This window comes from Simochromis diagramma, unplaced genomic scaffold (genome assembly GCF_900408965.1).
Source record: "Simochromis diagramma unplaced genomic scaffold, fSimDia1.1 OVJJ01000320.1, whole genome shotgun sequence".
Taxonomy (NCBI): domain Eukaryota; kingdom Metazoa; phylum Chordata; class Actinopteri; order Cichliformes; family Cichlidae; genus Simochromis; species Simochromis diagramma.
In genome coordinates, this window is record NW_024386773.1 from 12,748,941 (window position 1) to 12,771,497 (window position 22,557).

Genomic DNA, 22,557 nt, shown 5'->3' on the forward strand with positions numbered 1-22,557 from the left:
TCTCTGTGCATGAATAATATTTTATTATGACTTCAAAAACATGTCTATAAAACATTGATATCAGTTTGCCATGGAAAATGAATTCATGCAATACTAATATTTGTAAACAAATTTTTCATTGCTACAGTACATTCATCCTGATTTGTCGAGTACTATAAATACTAGAGACTAACAGAAGGTGTTTTGGTATCACAGAGAACCACCTGATGTGGTCTAATAAATCAAACAAACAGAAGCTTTGACATTTTAATACTATCTGCTCTAACTACAGTAACTCTACTTTTTAAAATTAATAGTAAGATCATGAACACTGAACATCCTGACGTCTTCTCTTGGTTGGCGTGTTGGATGCCCGCCCTCGCTTCCTTTTTGCTCTCACATTCTTCTTCTTCTGTTGTCTGTCTGGTTCATCTTTTTTCTTCTTCGGTGCTCCCGCTCGCTTGGGCGCCATCTTTGGTGACCCTGCTGGTTCGGTCTTCTTCTGTTTCCCTGTTGTTTAATATTAGAAGAAGGAAATGTAAAATCTGCTCTCAGAAGCATCCAGGATACAACACTGCAGAACATGTTTGCTATAAATTTGTTACTATTAGTGTATTTCAGTTAAAATGAGATATGTCACATCACTTTGATTCCGAAACAAGCAGCAACTCTGCATAATTAATTGGAATGTAACTGAACTGAGATCAGCCCTGAGATTCATGAGGTATTTGCTCCTTTATAAAATTCATTTTTATTAAACCGTCTCAGACACCTTTCTTCTGAGACTGTTCTTCCCCAGATGTCATCTCTGTCCCGTCAGGCACAGCCATCCTTTTCTGTCTTCCTGCTCTGGTCTTCAGCTCCACCTCCACGGGGTAATGGTCACTGATGCTGAGTGCCTTAGAGAGTAAATATAGTTGAACAACAACACTGATGCTGTCCTTTAAAATGATGCCAACTGTCAAATCATTTCTATCTTTCGGTTTAGAAAAACACATAAGTGAGTCTCACCTCCTCATCAGTCAGCTTAAACTCTTGCTGGAAGTTGAAAGACTTGGCCGAGTTGGGGACGATGGCGTTCGACATGGTCTCTCCATACACAACAATTCTGTTTGAGGAAGAGGAGACGCATAAAAAAAATTAAGAACTTCTTTCTGTACACTTTTCAGTGTGAAGTTCCAATAATTTTATCCCTTTATTTTTCTCTCAGTTTGAAATTCCCTAATGTCCCTAACATTAGACGTTAGCTGTGAGAGGCACTCTGTTTAATAATAAAAAAAGGCCTGTCGGCCATGTTGCAGAGGCTTTGTTGTCGCTCAGCTCACAAAAATACACAAATAGTGCTTCCCCACAAAGTAAACTGTACAGACATCAATCAGTGATTCATGAATATTTTCCTATATGAATTAGTTCGTCTGTTTCTTTCTCCTGGTTTTTGCTTCAGTGGTGCAGATTTCTCTCTTGAAAGAAAGTCGTCACTCCGTCCACTTTACCTCGACTTGTGTCCTTATATGGAGAAATGTGGAGTGATAGTGCAGATAGTATGAAGAGTAATATACTCACTAATTTTCATTAATATTATTTCTTGTAGAAGTATCTTCCTCTTTTTGAGCTCTCGCATGTTCAAACTGCTGCCTTCAGGCAGGCGTTACAGACGCTGTTTACTAAACATGCTGCCACCACAGAGACAGGTTCTTCCCCCCACGCTGTCACTCTGATGAACGCTGAAATAACCCGCTGCTTTTTATGTATGTGTGTGTTTGTGTGTGTACATATATAAACACACACATTTCTTTCACAGCATGAAGAGAGAAAAGTGAAGCGGAGTCAGATTCCTTGTTTGTTTGCACAAACTTGGCCAAATAAAGATGAGTCTTTAGTTTCCTCCTATGTCATTATCATGTGTGTCACCTGTCGTAGGTGTTATCATTGTTGTTGCTAGCTGTGGTGTCGACATCGTCATCAATGAGCCAATCGTAGGACGGAGAGCAGATGCGGATCTTTTCCTTCTTCTTCTTGGAGAGATATCGTCCGTCTGCATTAAAGTCCCCCAAAATCATAATGTTCTACAAAAGAAATGAAAATGTCGACAGAGCAGAACTCACTTAATACAATGACAGACTGATTAAATAACAGCACCAAGGTTTATGTGGTGTCATATATTTATTATTATTGCATAATTCTGTGAGGAGCTGGCAGAACAATAACTGAATACCACTCTCTGTGGTTTACTGCAAATTACTTCACTGTAAGAAGCCAATTGAAAGGCACAGAATCAGGATACGATGAATCAGGAACTTTATGCATTTGTGTATTTAAAGCTGTTTTTTTTTTCAACTCCGCTGTTATCAGTCTGTTTACATGAAAGACAAAATCAAATAGTTAAAATATAATCTGATTCTGATTCACTATGTGATTAAAAAAAGGTAATAATAACATAATATAATAATAAAAAGATATATTTTTTAAATTTGTCTTGCTCACTTTCAAACTCCAATGTTTCCTGCATAGCTTATCTTCAAGATGGTTTTTGGTCTGTGACGCTTTATCAAACCCAGACAGAATTTACATGTAATTAACATGCAAAACATCTATAAAGTGTAATACAGTAAATGCATGCATGAAGTTTAAGTTTTATATATATATATGTAACCGAGCTAAGATCCTGTGGGACTTCCAGATACAGACGGACAAAATGGTGGTGGCTAACCAACCGGACATAGTGGTGGTAGACAAACAGAAGAAGACGGCCGTAGTGATCGATGTAGCGTTCCCAATGACAGCAACATCGGGAAGAAGGAACACGAGAAGCTGGAGAAATACCAAGGGCTCCGAGAAGATGTGGAGTGTGTGTGTTCACACAATTTTTATAATAAAATAATTTATTAATGTATGCGTTTCAATATTTTGCTACCGCTGAAGGAAAAAATAATCTCATCTACAACTCAACAAATTACTATGATCAAACCACGAAGCAACCAAAATCTAAAGAAGGTGTCTCAGAGAGGAGAGAGACACAGGAACTAAACTCTTAGGGCTCTTGTCTCAAACTTACATCATTTTTCCATTTCTTCCTGATGTCTTCAACCACATCGTGCAGCTCGTCCAGCTCCTTCAGACTGTCTTCTGGCTTTGTGTGCACAGGGATCAGGACCAGATCTTGTACCACTGAAAGAGTTCACAAGCAAAGAGGTCTCAATACAAAGTACACCTGAATAGAGTAAATATTACAATTTCACAGTGTCAGTTTAGTCTTTCCATAAACACGGTTCAGAGGTCTTGTTCAGTGGCTCAACTTAGCCCAGGTGAGGACAAGTGGCAGCAAGCCCTCGAACATCCTTCAGCAATTCCGGGCCAACCTCATCTACCCCAGGGGCCCTGCCACCAAGGAGTTGTTTAACTGCCACAGTCACCTCACCCCCCAGTGATGGACAAGTCGTCCCCCTCATTCCCAAGATGTGTCAGTGGGAATATGGAGGTCGTCAGAGTGTTTCTGCCACAACCCGACAGTATCTTCAGTTGACGTTAGAAGCGCTTCCCCACCAGAGAGGCGACATTCAATGTCCCGGTCGTTAGTCCCGGTAGCTGGGGATTGATCTGCCAGGGTGCTTGTGCTCCTGGACTCAATACAGCACATACTGCATCCAACCCCTACAGCACCTCCTGCTGGTGGTGGACCAACAGTAGGGTGGGCTCATGTCCCCTGTTCGGGCTGTTCCAGGCTGTGCCCCATGGACTAAGGCCCAGCAGCCAGGCGCTGACCTTTAGGCCTGGTTCCAGGGAGGGACCCAGTAACTCTATCCTGGGCAAAATGAACTGTTTCCTATTTTTTATACTCATAGGGGCTTTTGAATCACCCAAGACGAATTTGCCATCATAGAAAACCCACAACATCAGAGTCCTCAGGATCCCTGGGATACACAAACCCTCCACAGCGATTCGTTTTGCATTTCATTTTTCTGACGAAGACATTTCATTTAATTTCTGACATTATTTCCATGTAAGCTAGTTATTGAGAGATTTTCTGCAATTCCTAAAACTATGATTTCGATACTGTGAGAAGTCAGCTAAAGTGTCAGCTCAAATCAAAAAGATGCATATGTTCCAGCTTACAGTTCATGTTATGCACTACCTAAAATATGATTTCTGTAGAAATGTATGTGAAATATGTGTTAGTGTGCTACTGACTATATTCATGCGAAGAAAATGTGGATGAGGTGGTACTGTTTGTAATTGAAACTCAGTACAGATGACTGAAGACAAGAGCAGCATACTGCTTCTTCATCTTGCCTCACAAACTCTCTATTTAAAGGCTCAACACTGATTAGTATGAATTATGAAACTGATAAAATAAAAGGATTTGTCATCAAAACTGGAGCGCAAACAAGCAGCAGGGTTAAACAAAAGTTTTAAAATGTAGAACTGCAGTGGTTGGCACTTCCACTTGTTTTGTTTTGTAACCTAAAGCGTTACTGAAACACAGTAAAAAGCACAAACCTGTAGTTGGACAATCAAACCGCAGGATGAAGGGCTCTCTGGCAAAGGCATCTTCATCTCCAGCCTGATTGTCTTCATACTGGTGGGAGTCCTTCAGCGTCACTTCATCTGGTCTGAGAGATAAACACAAATAGTCAGACATCAGTGTGTCTGGCCATGAATCTCACATTTTGTGCACACACATTCACACAAATTAAAGTCTGATTAATAACCACTGAGATGTTGTATTCGAGTGAACTTAGACTCACACACCTGTAGAAACAGACATACTGCTCCTTGTAGGTGTCTCGCCCCAGTTGTTTGCTGGCAGTCTTTACGTAGGGGTGTTTTCTGTTAGTGCCGAGGAAAACAGAGCCACGTAAACATGCAGTTTTCTACATAAAAATATTATAAATAAAATAATTAAATTCACACACTATCACTGCAGGGAACTCACTCAGTTTTGTTGAGTTCTTGAAGTAACGTTTCCATGGCTTTGCCGCTCTTATCCACCACCTCCAGCAGGACAATCACACTGTACCGAGATATGATCTGGAGGAAACACATCATTTAAGTGTTGCACATTTCGTCATTGGTGTTGTATTTAAAGCTTTCTGTTGTAAAGGTAAAATTATTATCACCTTGGTGAGGTGTTTGATGACAGACTTGTCATGGACTTTCTTATGTCCCAGGTTCTTGCCATTAAAGGCTGCTATCTTCATTCTGACTTGATTCTGCAAGAGATCAACTCTGTTTTAGACGACCAACACACAGTGTGTGATGAATTGTTCAAACGTCTGCTGAATCAAAACAGAGGAAGAAAATGGAGAAGCGTGGCAGAAAAAAGAAGAAACCAAAGCAAAGGGAAGAAAGAGAAACTAAAACTTAAACACTGAAAAAACTGTGGTTGGTTATTTTGCGACATGTATATTCTAAAATATGTCTCTGATCACTTTAAAGCTACAATTTCCCAGGTGAAGGGCCTGAGAAATTGCAGCTTTTATTGAAAATGGAGAAGTTCCAGGGAGTCCAGTTCCTCTAATGCGGTTTCTCATTGCAGTAACATTTGGCACATGAAAGGTTTTTTTTAACCTTGGGTAAAAATTCCCAATAATAAGTTTATATTAAATGTATGTTTAATCCTAAATAAAGGTTTCAGAGAGCAGGGATAATTTATGTTTTAAATGTTACACTTGTCCTTTACCAGAGATGTGGAAGTGTGCCTTTGTACTCCCACCACTGAAAGGTGGTGATTCTTCAATGGTTAATAATAATTACAGTCCAATTTCCAAACTCTGTCTTAGCTAAGGTTGGTTAATAATCAACCTTTGTTATCGGGAGGAAAATAGTATTTTATCTCCTTTCCAATCTAGAGTTAGGAAACTACACAGTACGGTCACAGCTTCCCTAAAATTTCTCAATGACCCCCATGAAGCCTCGGACGCAAATAAGTACTGCGCAGCTCTTTTTATTGATCTATTCAAAGCTTTTAAACAGTTGACTATAGAGTTTTACGTCAGAGATAACTGGAAATTGGACTTTCAAACAAAGCAGTTGCAGCTCAGTGGTCTCTCTTCCAGTTTTTTTTTAAATGTCACTAATGGAGTCCCGTAGGGTTCTGTCCTGGGGCCTACATTATTTACATAGGAAATACTACTATTTACTATGTAAACAGTGTGAGACAAAATCTAGATGCCTGTTCATTTTTATGCACATGATACAATTACTTATTGTTGTGCTCTTTTAAATAAAGGGGAAAAAAAGTCAAGCTGTTCTCAAACAGAAAGAGGGTGCCGGCAGTACTTCCTTCTCTTGTATCTACTCAAGGCATTTCTACTGAAACTGTGGCCTCATGCAAATACCTAGGTATTGTGATTGATTGATTGATTGATTGATTGATTGATTGAATTGTGATTGAGTCTCTCCTTTAAGCCACACATTGACGATCTTTTAAAGAAACTGAGGTTGTTGGGGTTCGTTTTCAAAAACAGATCATGTTTCTTTTTCACAGCCACGAAAAGGCTTGCTGCCACTTTTTCACCCATCCTGGATTACAGTGATATAATTTATATCACTGTCTCTGCTCACTCTCTTCATCTGTTGGATTCTGTCTATCATGGGTCACTATTTTTTATAACTGTCTGTAAACCTTTAACGCAACACTGTACTTTATTGTCTGGTAGACTGGTCCTCATTGGTCTTATGCAGGATGGTTCATCAGTATCATTTTATCATTTTATTGGTATCAGAGTACATGTTATGCAAAAGGTTTAGTCACAGACTGCGGTCTCAGGACATCGTTACAGAAAGCATTCTCCTTTTCTGCCCCGACTTCTTGGAATTCATTGCAGAAGGATTTGAAGCTCTCTCAATTGATTTGACTTGCAAAAGACGTACAAATGTTTTGGTGATATCGTCTCTGGGGACTTGTTCTTGTTTTCTACTTTAGACATATTTAGCCATTTTATTGTTTGTTTTATTATTTACTTATGTCTTTTTTATTGTTGTAACTGTATCTGTATCTGTAACATGCAACTTCTTTTGGTGCTTTGCTACTGGAAACTGAATTTCCCGGAGGAACCCACCCGAGGGATTAATAAAGTTTCATCTAATCTAATCTAATCTAATTTTAATATGTTTGTCTGCAACAGGTCTCTCTTGTAAATGAGACATTGAGTCTCAATGGGACTACCTGTATGAATAAAGGTGAAATAAAAAATAAAACTGATCAGTCAAAGTGCTTTTAACTACAAGTCACACACACACACAGGTGAATGGAGAACATTCAAACCTCACACAGAAAAGCCACAGCTTGAATTTGAATTGCCACGGTACTGGATCACAGACCCAGTGCTTTGTATTTATTGGTAAACTGATAATTCTAACTATAATTATTATGATTTATGGTTTTCTGTTACATCTTTAGTCCTTGGATTGTGGTTTCTGTTTTGCATCATCTTTGTGCTTCAGGTTCCTTTGTTCCCATGTCTTAGTGTCTAGTCTGCGTCTTGGTGCTTTGTCTTTGTTCCCTGTTTTACTTTGGTAGTCCTTGTCCCATGTTTATGGTTCCAGTTCTGCTCCCCTGTGTCTCGTCATGAGTGCATTTCCCTCCTGTCTCCCATTCCCTGATTACGCTAGTATGTGTTTAAGCCCTGTGTTTTTCCCTGTCGTTGTCGCGTCCTCTGCGTTAGTTGTGTTTTCCTCAGTCGTCATGTTTTGTCAGGTTATGTCATGCCAAATCATGAACTCCCAGTTTAGATCATACTTTCTAGTTTGAATTTTGTTTTAGTGCTCATGTAAAGTTTGTTTTCTGCCAGTGAATAAATATTACCGCCTTGAGTTAAATATTCCATCTCTGAGTCCTGCGCGTGGGTCCAACCACTGCATGACATCAGCGTGACATGAACCAGGAAACCTCTTGCTGTGTGGTGACAATCGTAACCACTCCACCATCCTGTTCTAGTGTCTGGGTCATGGCGGCTTCTCTCTAGGCACGCTCTGACCTCGGTATGACCTCTGTATGATGTGTGCCATATATGACCACTCCTATGCTACTTTACTATAAAAATCTTTTGAGATTCCCAAATAATCCTGTCTCCATGGGAACCTAGACAAATATGGCGAGAACAAAGACAGCTCAAGTGACAGTGTCAAGATGGCATCGAGATCCCCAAAAACCACCATTTTCCTTGATTTGACCAATACTAAACTCCACCTGTCTAATTCATCAGCAGGTTTTAGTAGCAAAATTAGCTCAATATAGCAAAAGTAATAGATTGAAGCTCAGAAATAGTTTATTAGTAATGAGGCATATTATTATATGTAGTATTCCAAACTAAGATAATGGCATGGTTGCTGTTTAAAACATTTTTATCCGTGCAGAATAATTGATGTATATTTTTCTTAAAAATATAGAAATACAAGGAAGTAAAAAAAACCCTTATATTTAGTTCCTTGTTTTATTTCACTTGAATTAAAACTTTTTAAATAAGGGATTCTTTGAATGGCCACTAAGTAGAGATATAACTCTATAGATATAACAGCTCTTTGTTCATTCGCTGACATTGTAGGTTTTCAAACATTACAAATGAGCACAAACAGAAGTATTTGGGTTTCATTTTGACTCCCCTTATAATGAATGCAAAACATATTTTACTCATTTTTTTAAAGTGAGGAATTCTAACTAATGCAGATGAGCATTTAGTTTTATAAAAGTAAGAAAACTAAAAATGTAAAAATAATACTCACGAGTGTGGCTAAACAGCAGAATGAAAAATGAAAGAAGCGGCTAATCTGCCAGCAAACAGACTGAAGCTGACTTCTGCAGAAACAAACTGGACTAGGAAGTTCTTAACCACACACACACACACTACATGCATATGCAAAACCACACCACGCCTATCTGTGTCTGTTATCAGCAGCGGTGTTTCCTGTGTCTGCATACAGCTGAGGGGTTTATCATCAACCCGCAGCACTCTGCTGCAGTCATGGGAAAACGTTTACCTTCAGTTAACCTAAAATACCCGTTTCATGTTCACTGGCTGGTAGACACCAATAGAGGGCGCCCTGTAGTCATCAGAGATACAGGCCTCCAGCCCAAGGAGGAAAAAGGGAATCTTGTACTGTGCAGTGCCAAGAACTGTAGTTCTTTTTGTGACCACTTGAAGTTGGATTCAAAAGGAGGTCAAACACCAGACTTGAGTGTTTAAAAGAAACAATTTTTTCCAGGCTGTAAGAAAAAAAAAAGCAAACATCCTGAATTAAACCAAAAAGGTTTAGTCTTTATGGCTATAACAGCTGTACAAGGGAAGAACCACAGTGGATTTTACTAAGGTTTAACGTTATGCACGTGGCTGCTTTGACTGACAGCTACCTTGACAGTAGCACCTGCAGCCAGTCAATGTTTGTTGGCCTCACCTCCACTAATATGATTGGATGTTACGCAGAGACGTGTGGTGAGGAAAACATCAGACATCATTCTGCCTTAACTGAAGTATTTACTTTATTGTCTCTTGCCAATTTTTTGCACATACAGACAGCAACTTCTCTAAATGGCCCCCTATCCATTTCTTTCCAGCTTTGAATACTCTAGAGACCACGCCTTCTCAATCCAGACTGGCCTATAAAAGAGCTGCAACTGAGGCGGGCCTTCCTTCCTTACAAGGAAAACAAGATGGCCACCACAGAGGCAACCTGAGAACACCTTGCCACATTAGTGCTTCCCAACATTATCCACTACCCCTTGTGGGTAATGTTTGTATTTATGCTTGTATTCAAAAGCTTCCTTCATGTAACGATCTGCTAGAGGGTGTGGGGAGTCATAGCCCCGTCCTCCAGGGCATGAAGCAGGTATGGAGGAGATCCAGGCTCCAGACATCCAGAGACCCTCAGAGCACAAAAGACCAAGGAAGACCAACAGAGGGGCAACCATGCCACTCTCCCGGAAAGAGCTGAGGAGAGCCCCAGATGAGGGGTCACCCAGCAGCTGTGGAGCAGAAGCCAGGGGGGGTTGCAGTGACGGGCTCGGTCCACTCCGCCGGCAGCCAGCTGTGTCAGAGTGGACCAAGCCCCAGAGGCCAAGGGCACCCCAGCCCCGAAGGAGCCCGACCGAGCCATAGGTGCCAGGCCCTGACAAGCAGCCACCATTGTGGAAAAACAAAATGCAAAAATTAATAACCTTTCAAACCAGATTTGATTCTTTCAGATTAGTTTATTGCAGATAAAACAATAAAAACTCTGTGCAGCCTTCTTCTCTGAACCTGTTTGATGTAGAGTCACAAAAAGGTACAATGAAAACAACAGAAGCAGAAATAGAATTAATCTCATCTAAGCGTTCAAAAGTTTTATCAATGAAAGCTTATGTGTACAGCAACTTCCATGCAGGTTCAAAATACTTCAATTAAAAGCGAATAATACGATGTGACAAAATGTGATAAAACAGAAAAAAATAATATGAACTGATTAAGCACAAAAAATGTATTAAAACACCCAAACTTCACACAAATAGAACACACGTTAAACTACACTAAAAGTAAAGTAAGAATATTTCAATAAAAAATAAGATAAATTAAAAAAATATGAAATGATTTGTTCACATCTGATGTCGTGAGCAAGAATAAAAATCCAGCTGTGATACTGACTTGAAGTGCTCTCACCCTGATGACGTTAACATCTACACATGGTTCATGTTTACACAGACTGATACCCCCCCCTTTGTGTATGAAAAATACTAATTTCAGGACTGAGTTCATTTGAGTCACTCTATCTTCTGCTTCAAAAGTCTGACATTTTGCCTGGACAGGCATCAGATGGATCACCTCCCAGTTTGTCTGAATTCAGTGTACGCCTATTTGGGGATCATAGAAGTTTTCATTGAGTGCTTTGATAGCATCTCCTCCATAATGTCAAACTCTTGTGTTGTCCCACATAAACAGATGATTAACTGTGTCAGACATCAGAGCGCTCATCCAGAACCAAGGAGAAAAAGTCAAATTTTTTTACTTTTAACATTTTTTTAACTGAAGCTTCAGATTTCCTTCACTGTCCCCGATCCGTCTTGTTATAGTTTTCACATTCTCTCATTCTAGCAAAGCAGAATCTACCAAACAGTTTTTTTTTCAGAGAATGTCATGTTTTTCGATTTTGTGGGAAAGCTGGATCATTAGAAGAGTAAAGTTACGTAAAAAAGTCATTGCTGCTTTTGCAGTTTTTGCTAACAAATTTCCTAATGTCCATTCTCGCTCTGCATCACTTGAGTTCTTGTTTTTATTTGCATCATTAGTCTCATCTGATTCAAATTGCATGAAAAAAAAATGCATGATATGCACTTATTTTGTTTTGGATCCTAATTTCTCCTTGACCTCACACAGGACGAGGATAATCGATTAGCCAGGTGTGATCCATGTGTGCTCGGGTCTGCGTTAGATATAAATGGAAGTGTATTTGTAGTTTTCTTTTCAGTGAGCAGAGTGGGCTTTTCTTATTTATTATCTTTTCTACAAACGTCTCCTGAGGGGATTGCTATCTCTATTGTAAAGTTTAAATATTTCTGAGGTGACCCATTCACCTATATATTCCTCATAGGGTAAAAATTACCTTTCTTCTTTGCTGGAGGTTCAATGAGCTCATTTTCAAATGTTAATCCTCTTCAAGCTCCACCTCCACAGGGTAGTGATCACTGATGGATTGAGCCTGAATGTAAACAAGTCAGAAATCCTTTTGAAGACAGCATGGTGGAGAATGCACAACGTTATAATACGTGTGTTTGCATGTAAACACTTCCATGTGAAAAGTCTTACCATTTTCTTCCCTAATTTGTAGGCTTTCTGGAAGTTGAAAGGCTTCGCTGAGTTAGCAACAACAGCATCATACATCTCATCTCCATACACCACGATCCTGTTGGCAGAAAATACAGTCACCATTCTGTGCATTTTCATCGACACCATTGTGCGTTTATTTGAATTGAGAAAGATTTGTATGTAATCAGATCATTCACACTTTTCTAGTGACAAGTAGCAATGCAGGGAATCCAGTTTATACAAATGTTTTCAGTGATACACCAAAGCTCAAGGCAACAGCTGTCCACTGTTCTTCAACAGCAGGCGGTTAAACAGATGTGTTTTACAAACCAGCAAGCTGGTCTGCAGGGCTGCTGAAATATTTTGTACTGTTCAACCAAAATTTTCTGTAATGTACTGGGTCAATAAATAGGTTATGATTGCACTTGTTCCTCGCTTCCAGTGGGTGCTTACTGCTCGTCTACATCTGGGGGCAGCAATGAGTCCGTTAACGCTCAGTGATTAAGAAAACTAGACTGAAATATTCAAGTTCATTTTTATTGTGCCAAATCACAACATGTTGGTTTATACTGCAGCATAAGGACCACACAGTATGTGGAAGACACATTAATTAGCGAGCAGTGATTTATAAATACCTGAGAAGTAAAGAGAGACTTAGTAGAAAAGAAATGCTGTCCATCAGTGTGTCACAGGAAGTCACGCGGCGCTCTAAGACCATAGCAGCATAACCAAAGGAAGGTTCAGGGTCACCTGATACAACCCTAACTTTATTCTTCATCAAAAGGAAAGTTTTAGTCAACCTCCCAAATCAAACTGGGATCTGGTTCCACTGTAGAGAAGGCCCTGCCCCCCTGTCTGCTTTTAACACTTGATAACTTGAATTATGACACAAAGATGAAATTTTGGATTAAATCTTATAAATGTAACTTGACCTTAAGTTTAATTCTTTATTGTCATACTATGTACAATCGTACAGCGTACTGTCCCATATTGCTGCTAAACGACGATAAATATATATACAAAATACAACACACACTATATCCAGAGATGAAGAATATGTGAAAAAAATACAGAGTCCCTGCAGACAGTGACAGTAGAATTAGAAATGGCAAATCTGAATAAACCTGTCGTAGGTATGGTCATTATCCCCAGTAGTGGTGTCAGCATCTTCATCTATCAGCCAATAATAAGGAGCAGAACTGATGCTTAGAGCTTCCCTAGTTTCATCATTCAGGTAACGTCCATCTGCATTGAAGTCGCCCAAAATCATGATGTTCTGCAGAAAAAAGCAAAATTAAAATTTGCATTGTTAATTATAACACATATTGATTACATCAGTGCTATTATCGATTTTCATTTTACGCTTTTTATTATTCTTTTTTCATTAAAAATGTCTTTTAAATTCACATTAGTATTTGGAAAGTGTCCGTTAACATTATATAATAACTTTTGCAAGATCCACTAAAATTATGGCTGGAACAATATAAACAATGTAACACCAGCCGAGGCTTTTTGGAATCCTCTTATGAAGCCTGTAAATACCCACATTAATCCATTTTTTATGCCCAAACACAGTTTGAGCCGATGTAAGTAGTTAGTTAATGTGGCCCTTGGTGTTTTTAAACCAGATGTTATGAATGAGGAGAGGTTCAGACTTGAAGCTGCGCTCTCCCTGCCTAATGACTGAGATGTGACTGATAGGATGTTAGCATGTGAGCATATCATGGATTATTGTTTTTTTCAGACACTTCAAATGACTACAATGCACAAAATGAAATTATCGTTTTATTGAATATGACTTAAATGAGTGACTGAGATAAAAGTAATCAAGAAAGTGTTTACTGGGATTAGAGCAGAGGTTTGTTTTTTTACCTATTATAATGATCAATTATTATTATTAGAAGTAACGGTATCTTTTATGCTGTCAGTTCAAAATTATTAAAAAAACAAACATGGTCCATAATACATGTAATGTCAGACAGGCTGGCTTTGAGCCAACAGTAAATTAAGTAATGGCACGAAGCTGAGATGTCATCTGATCTGATATTTGCTGTTTTCACTATGTGCATTTATTTGAAATGGTGTTTTTGCTTTAACATGTTTCATAATATTTGCATTTAACTTTATACAAGGAATTCGTTTTTACTTTAATAATGGATCTGTTTGGTTACATTGTAAGTCGAATGCTCTACACATTCTTGTCTCATATTTCTTACCTCCTGCACAAAGGGAGCCTCCTATCTATGGTTGTGAACAGACCGCCACACAGAGCACATATATTGGCATTAAAAACTAGGATTTAAAAAACATTTTAAACTTATATAATGATTAAATATCTAATTATATAAATTATATAATTAAGAACACATGTATTTCTTCCCTATCCTACCTTATATCAGCCGTATAACCCTGTGTACAAACCAGGTCAGTTTATATCAGTAGGATAAGTAATGATATTCAGGACAATAGCTCGGGCGCTTGAGTTTGGGCATTTCAGGTTTTTTCTTAACGATATTTTTATTAAGTTAGTTTTATTTTGATGTACCTTCATCCTGCTTACACCTTTTCAGCTCTGTGTCTTATTATCAGCTTGTCTAACATCAGCAGAGGTAATGAAGAATTTTAAACTGCACTAACTTGTATGAAATGTGCTATGAAATAAAATGTGATTGCTTGATAATCAAATAAAATATTTATTATTTTTGTACCATATTTAACATATCGATTATATGTTATTGATTTAAAGCTTACATCAGTTTCCAATGTTTCCCTTGCATCTTCAACCACATCATCCAGAGCTTCCAGCTCATTTTCAGCATCATCTGGATCAATGTGGACTGGGATCAGAACCAGATTCTTCACAACTAGAAGCACAAAGAGACGTTATAAACATACGATTTACTGATTTACTTTTGATGAGGTGGCACCGGTGACTTTAGTAAGTTGACTGTATTGGGTTGCACAGACTGAGCCTGAAATATGGTTTGCCCCGGTGCCCCTTGTCTATAATACTGTAAGTCTTACAGTGAAAAATCTGTTGCATTCAAGCATTTTCCTGAAGTACAGCTTTAATATTCTTGCACCTTATTTCTATGCTTTTTACTTTCTTCTTTATTTTGGATTCCAAAATACTGCACACCAAAACAATTGTTACTTTTAATATTTTGAAATATAAATCTACTAATAAATGATATATTAAGATATGCCCAAAAAGATGATTCTGTTCACCTGGATGTAGCATTTTCCACTGAAAACGTTACAGAAACTTTTAGAGATTTTCTACCTGGATGATTGAGCATCAAGGCATCTATTGGCCGCTTTATGATGGTTAAAGCTACAAAGTATATGAGTAATTCATATATGTTTGAGAAATTCAAAAAATCCCCAGCTATAATATTAAAGTAATGTACACACTAATTTTGCAGTCATCTCTGGTATGAATCTACTGGCTGGCTGGGAGTTTCCTGTGTTTACGTGTCCTCGCTGTGACTTCATGACCTCTCTTCATGTACGCTGGCTTCCTCACACAGTCCAAAGACATGTATGCTATGTTAACTTGTGAATTTAGAGTGTGAGCATCAGTGGTTGTCTGTAGCCCTGTGATGGGCTGGTGACCTGTCCTGAATGTGCCATGCCTTTTGCCAAAGGGCTAATGAGATGGTACACACGCAACACCTGTGTCGCCAAATTAGATAAGTAGTTAAGAAGATGGATGGATGGTTAATATATGATCCTACATAATGACTTTATTTACTTTGGGCACTTAGAGTAGATTTTTATAGTAAAATTGGTCATATCTGTGCCACTAATTTAACAATAATAAATAATACATTTAAATCATAGTAAATGGATTTAAGTGTCTATCCTGAAACGGGAGAACCAAGTCAGACTGATCTGAAGCAAAGATCATATACACATACATACCTGTATTTGGACATTCAAACTTCACAATGAAGGGCTCTCGGGCAAGCACATCTTCGTTTTCTTCTTCATACTGGTAGTAATCTGCCACGTTTATTTCATCATGTCTGAGACACAAAGATAAACAGCTGTATTTTAATCTTTTCTGGGGATGATAGATTGACAATGATTAATTTCCTGGACGCTAAACAGAAACACTGAAATATGAAAAGGACTTACTTATTGCTATGAACAACAATTCCTGTACTTTTGTGTTATTATTTCATATTCATATTTATTTTTAGTTTTAAGATTAAAATTGAAGTTAATTTGTTAGTTTTTTCAAAAATTGGTTCAAAGATTTCAGTTTAACCTTTTAAAAAGTTAAAAGAAAAAAATAGTTTTTGGTACAAAATAACATTTATGCCCTTTATCTGAGATACACACACAAACAAATTGTAATGTTTTTAATCAGTCTCTGTCCTTTTATTCATTTTTGTACATTGTATAATGTTATTTGTATATAAAAAGATGACAATGACAAACACAACTGTGAACCTCGTGATGGATACCTGTAGAAGAAGACAAACCGCTCCTTGCGAGAGTTTCGTCCTATTGGTTCACTGCTCAGCATCTCAAAGGGATGATATCTGTTTTTTCTGTTGAAAAACACAACACAGCTCGATTTAACTTTTATTCTTTTTTGTGTGACTAAACGTGTCAGCGATTTAAATCCCAGTGAAAATGTGACGCACAGCTGCTGAAACTTTACAGCTGGTCTTCATTCTGTGGTTTTAATAAGGAACGATTTAACAGCTTTCAAGTATCAAACCTATTCCTTGAGCATAGAATCTGTATTGAACGTACATAAAACATGCTGTATATGAAAAAACCAGCAAAAACATGAAGGTTCCAGCCAGTTTTAAACCAAAACTCCTCCCACCCAGTTTAATAACTGGCTAACAGCAGTAGTCACATTGTTCTAAAACAACAACTCGCTAAGCCACAGTTGCTTCGTCGTAAACCTCTCAGATGTTCTGTGATTGTTACAGGTTATATAATTCGAGATAAATCACCCATATTTATTGAGCTCCGTGAGAAACTTTTTCATCGCATTGCCAGTGGGATCCCGAACTTCCTGCATCACCACCAAACTGTACCGGGACACAATCTACGAGAAACACATGAGCACGGTAAAAAACACGTTTAAAGACTGTAGCATAAAAGAAAATATTAGAAGTAATTTGAAGAAGCTTCAAAGACAATTAAGCAAGCACCACAAATTTAAACAATGCATCAGCTTTCATGAGCCAGCGTGAACAACATCTGGAAAATGAAAGGAATAAATGGTCCTATAATCAGCTATGTGTTGTTAGCATTTAGATAATATACTTATTTTTGTGAGATATGAAAAAAAGGAACAGGGCACAGACTGTAGTGGTGGATTACTGTGTTAAAAAAACAAAAAACAAATTTAACCTCATGTTGCATTCAATAGCACGAAACTAATAAACACAATCAAAACTCTAAGTAAGTCAAAAAGGTCACAGTGTGCTCCACGACTATGATTTACCTTGATAAGGTTTTTCAGTATATTGTCATTATTGACTTTTTTCATTCCGAGGTTCTTCACATTAAATGCTGCAATCTTCATCGTCACTGTAAAAACAAAATTAACAACAGAGACTTCAGCAACAATAACACAGTTTAGCAACTTATTAGCAACTCAGGGATAATGGAGTGTGCTGATGTTCTGCATGTTTGTCTAATACATTACAAATATTGGTAGTTCTACACCCAAAGTATTAGTTTAAACATTATAAGATAAAAAATATATATTTAAACCAGAGCACAAGAACTCGGGCGATGATAAAAAGATGCAAAGCAGGGAGGAATTGGTCAAGAGCCTCTGTGAGAGGTGCAGAGCTAAATTTAGTCATTGGAAACAAACAAGGAGCAAATATCTTGATTAAATTTACACATTTATTGTTTGGGACGGTGAATCTAGAGAACAACTTGGCTTTACCGCGTGTAACCATGATCACAACCATACAGAAGTGTACAGAAAATAGGATTATTTAATTTATTATCATATGTGTTTTATTAGCATGGAAAGATTATATCATTTAAGCTTATCTTTAAATAAAACAGAGTGAAAAAGTACAAGACAGTAGAAGAAAAAAGTGCAAAGCGTTTTTCTTAGTGTGATTTTATTCATTAATAGCCACAAGAGACATAAAGCAGACAGCAGTGTTGTTGACACATTACCAAGAAATACTGACACGGGAGGATGCACATGCTATTCATAAACACTCTTCATGAATAGAAATGAACTATTATTCATTCAGTCTATTTAAAGTTGCAGGTGCAGATCCTCAACAGTTCACTCAATAGATGAATAATAAAGTGATCATAGCAGTGAAGATGACTCTGCTTCACTAAAACTGGCACACTGTGCGGTTTTCAGACAGGAAACTCTTTCATTTAAAACTGAAACAAATCTGAACTGTCAAAACCAGTCGCGTTCTTCTAACAGTTCCTGAAATATGTATTTATTAACACCTTTTATTATGATGTATATGTTCTTATTTGACACCTCAAGACCTTTTTATAGTATCATAGTATTTTATATAGTATAGTATCATAATGCTCCACATTATGTCAGCAACTATTCTTCACCGTGAACTATGTTAAAAACAAACACCGCTCACGCCTCACAGATGACAGCTTACAGTGCTGCATAAAGATGAAAGTGACTTCGTACAGCCCCGATTTGCAGATGCTGTGAACAGAGGTTCAGGAGCAGAAGTCCCATTGTAAACATATCACGACAAACCCGCTGCTTTTCAGCATCTCTTTATTGACCACTTTTCACACATGGTTGCTGTAGCTTTTCAGCTCACAGCCCGACAACACAACAGCAGAGAGAGGACAGACTTTAAGGCGGCGAGGCGTGATTGCAGGTGCCGCTCCGACTCCCATGCAGCGGCACTGCAGACCACGCCTCGGCACATACATTAACCAGGTAAAATGCATATTTAGGCAGAATTTTGCAAATATTTATTTTTCATTTTTCAGCAGCATAGTGCTTTTTTTCCAATTACTTTTTAAAAGTCAGGTCAAGGCTCCAAAAGCCCAAAGGCGATATGAGGTTGGTGGCTCACAACAGTTTTTGTTTACTACATGGATCATTTTAGTTCAGCTGGGTGTCTTTGCTTTTGGTATGTCTGTAAAGGTTCTCAGTCATCCAGGTCATCGTAGTCTAAGGAGCTTGCAAAGAAAAGCGTCTGGACTTCTTTAAGTTGCTTGAAGACGTTTCACCTCTCATCCGAGAAGCTTCTTCAGTTCTAAGGTCAAATGGTGGAGAGTCCCAGATATAAGCCTAGTGGGAGTATCCCCCCACAGAGGGACAAAAGGACCCCCTGATGATCCTCTAATCGCCTGAGCCAAGGTGTAAAACTGGGCGTGGGTCCCAATCAGCCAGAGTTTCGGGTGAGTTCATTGTGAAACCTGGCCCCACCTTATCATGCGAATTCCTGAGGTCAGATGGCCCAGGATGTGAGTGGGCGTTAAGGCGTCTGGGAAGGGATCTCAAAACTGGATTATAGATGGCAGAGAGTTGGTGTCGTAAACCCCCGCCTCTGTTCAAAGATGGTCGCTCACAGTGGACATAGATGCTTCTTTCACTCCTCTTTCAAACCATCTGTCCTCTCTGTCCAAAATGTGAACATTGGCATCCTCGAAAGAGTGACCTTTGACCTTTAGATGCAGATGGACAGCTGAGTCTTGTCCCATGGAGGTGGCTCTTCTGTGTTGTGCCATGCGCTTGTGAAGTGGCTGTTTGGTCTCTCCGATGTAGAGGTCTGGGCATCCCTCGCTGCACTGTACAGCATACACCACATTGTTAAGTTTGTGTTTTGGCGTTTTGTCTTTCGGGTGAACCAGTTTCTGTCTGAGCGTGTTGCTGGGTCTGAAGTAAACCGGGATGTCATGCTTGGAGAAAACTCTCCTGAGTTTTTCTGATACACCGGCTACATAGGGGATGACAATGTTGTTGCGTCTGTCCTTCTTATCCTCCCTCGCTGGTGTCTGGTCTTCTTTTCTGTGCCTCTTTGCTGACTTTAAGAACGCCCATTTAGGATAGCCGCACGTTTTGAGTGCGGCTTTGAGTGCGGCTTAACAATGTGAAACGTCTTCAAGCAACTTAAAGAAGTCCAGACGCTTTTCTTTGCAAGCTCCTTTGACTTCCTTTTGGTATATTTCTTTAAGAGTTCAAAATGTGTTAATTACATAAATAAAATGTAATTTTCTCGGTAGCACTTCATGGATTTCATAAGCAACACACTTTAGTTGTTTACACAAAGCATAAAGGTAAAAAAAACAACAATATATACAGTGTTATCTTCACTTTAGATGTCAGAAAGTATTTGCAGCTCCCAGTGCTTTCTTTTGCGTGGAAACCGCGTCCAAGTGGCTCTTTGGGTGTTAAAGGTTGCTGACCCCTGATATAGGCTATACAGTAAATTAAATCAGAATTCACATGTTTTTCAGTAATATCTGTGCTAAAGACAATACCATAAGCAAAAATCACATAAAGCAAAGGTAAAATCCAATTTCATGCTGTAAAATTACATTATTATTTTTTTTGAAAGAACTGACAGGATGGTATGGGCGGTGACTTCATACCTGTTGATCTCTAGTGTGCATTACATACTGTACGTAGGTTTACCTGGTTGAAAAGTGAAACACCTTCGTAGAAAACTATGAAGTTACCTGAATCCGACGAAATTCTGGTTCCTAGTACAGGTCTCAGGTGCAGGTGTGCTACAGGCTAAACTAACTGGACTGTCACCATGTCAAAGAGTAACACTAACAGACTAACGTCCATTCCCACAGAGTCTAGCACATATAAAGTGAATGATTTAGGACCCATCTGTTTGACCACCAGTTAGGCCAGTTAGAAAACTATGTTGAAAGCAAAGATGATGAGTTCAGAAGTTACATACCGGTCCTGGGGTCTTCACAGAGTCTCCACAACAGGCGGCTTTTACAAAAGCAACAGTGTATCAGATTGAGCCCGAGGCTGCAGACATGGAAATGAGACTGATACTTGCGACAGTCAGAGGGAAACGATGTAGGTGCAAGTGTCTTCAGTAGCTGAGAATGTGACTGGCTGATCAGGCAGTTAAAGGCAACGCCCAGGTGAAAAGAAAAAAAAACAAAAGAAACAGTCACAGACCGTTGAGCATGTATCGGTGGTGACTTGTGTGTACTTGGTACAGCTAAATATCCCAGAATGCATCCAAACGCAGCAATGGCGGAGGAGCGTGGCTAAAAACTTTAAATATTACTCTTTCTGGGTCACAAAACAAACTTTTAACTTATTTTCAAGCGAAAATGTAGTTGTGTAAGCTTCAAATATCTGCTTGATTTATCAAGAAATCATATATTTCCAAACGTGCTCCGACGTTTTCTGAGACGTCTGTGACCCGCCAGCTTCATAGCAGACATTATATATAAGTCTCTTAAATAACTTCGAAATGTTAATGTTTGGTTTATTTCAGTGTTTTATTTGATCCTGACTAAATCGGTTTGGCTGAGATATATTTCAATTCAGGAGGAAACATTTTCACTGGGAACAAAAGCAGCATGTTAAGACGTGGAGATTTTGAAGGCTGCTTCAAAATGAACAGATTATATTTTAAATATTTGTTCAGTTCTCTTCCAAACCCCAGCAGCTGTCTATTGTAATTTTTGATCGTCCACTAAAATAAAAATAAAAGCGTTCTAAAATCTCACCTGTTTGTTTTTATTAAGGCATACATGTACACTATTTTTATTAATAGAAATTTCACTACTGAGGTTAAACAGGGTATATAAGTCACTTACATCACTTGTTAATGTTTGGTTTATTTCAGAGTTTTGTTTGTTCCTGACTAAATCGGTTTGGCTGAGATTAAAGTTAAGCTTCATAACATATTAATCACAGTTAAATTAAGAGGGGACAGCAGTAAAAACTATGGACGAGTGACATCATCATGAGAATTGAGAAAGGGCCATATTTGATTCTAGTTGATCTTTGAGATGAGAAGACCTTTTTTTTTTGTTAATTAAACATTTTAACCAACATTGTTTATCAAAGTCATCTTTTCATCTTCACTTATTATCCAATGTGACCAGTAAGCAAAAAATAGCCTTTTTTCTGTGATTCTTCGTACGTTAAGCTCCACCTCCACTGAGTGATCACTGGTGGATTGAGTCTACAAGTAAAAGAAAAACAACAAAACAGGCAAACAGTGGTAGAAGTGAGAGGTTTAGATGTACACATTTCCATATTAAATGTCTTGCGTATTGAATGTCTTATAGTGGCATAATTTAGGCAGCATTCTTTTTTGAAGTTGAAAGGCTGTGCTGAGTCAGGAACAACTGCATCATTCATCTTCTTTCCAAACACCTCAGTCCTGTTGGCAGAAAATAGAGTCACAATCATGCATTCATTTGATGATCATTTCTCATCAAGAAGCATTTCACTTTCTCTGTTTTAAGTCCTTTCTGTCTAGTCTTTTAAGTAATAGAACTGTGGGCAGTGAACAAAACCATTGTGAGGCATGAGAAGCAATTATTGTTGTTCCAGCATAGAAAAAAAATCACACAGATGAGCAACAATCAGAGGAAAACACAGGATTTAAATACAGAGGCAGTAAGGAGGGAGCGGGAACCACAAGGGAAACACAGCGGGGACTAATTAGACATAAAGAGACAAAGAAAGCAAAGCAGAATACACTGCACATGGGACAGGGACTATCAAAATAACACAAGAAAACCAGAGACATTCAAAAAGACTCGGACTTGACACTGAGACAGAGCCATGACTGACACCGGAGACAGAGGGAACATAGAGACG

General features: G+C 38.5%; 1 protein-coding gene across 3 annotated transcripts; it reads right to left on the reverse strand.

The window, feature by feature from the left end:
- LOC120719861 (deoxyribonuclease-1-like) lies at positions 1-20,767 on the reverse strand. Of its 3 annotated transcripts, XM_040009398.1 has the most exons (11): positions 11,754-11,850; positions 11,551-11,646; positions 5,097-5,189; positions 4,913-5,007; positions 4,729-4,806; positions 4,477-4,589; positions 3,035-3,147; positions 1,891-2,045; positions 991-1,087; positions 752-878; positions 1-489 (listed from the first exon to the last, which is right to left on the reverse strand). In XM_040009398.1, the coding sequence occupies exons 2-11, from the start codon at positions 11,581-11,583 to the stop codon at positions 302-304; spliced, it is 1,092 nt and encodes a 363-aa protein (XP_039865332.1). In that variant the 5' UTR covers positions 11,584-11,646; positions 11,754-11,850; the 3' UTR covers positions 1-301. The 3 variants fall into 3 exon arrangements, with proteins under 3 accessions (XP_039865332.1, XP_039865340.1, XP_039865350.1); XM_040009406.1 differs by lacking the exons at positions 11,551-11,646; positions 11,754-11,850 and adding an exon at positions 20,660-20,767 and having other exon boundaries at positions 4,729-4,815; XM_040009416.1 differs by lacking the exons at positions 11,551-11,646; positions 11,754-11,850 and adding an exon at positions 8,704-8,958 and having other exon boundaries at positions 4,729-4,815.
- Positions 20,768-22,557: the final 1,790 nt, after the last annotated feature.

Coding starts and splice junctions, on each gene's coding strand:
- LOC120719861 (XM_040009398.1), bottom strand. CDS start 11,583: ATGAGCTCATTGAACCTCCAGCAAAGAAGAAAG. Junction 5,008..5,096: donor TCATCAAACACCTCACCAAG/GTGATAATAATT, acceptor TGTTTCCTCCAG/ATCATATCTCGGTACAGTGT. Junction 2,046..3,034: donor GGAAGAAATGGAAAAATGAT/GTAAGTTTGAGA, acceptor TTTCTTTTGTAG/AACATTATGATTTTGGGGGA.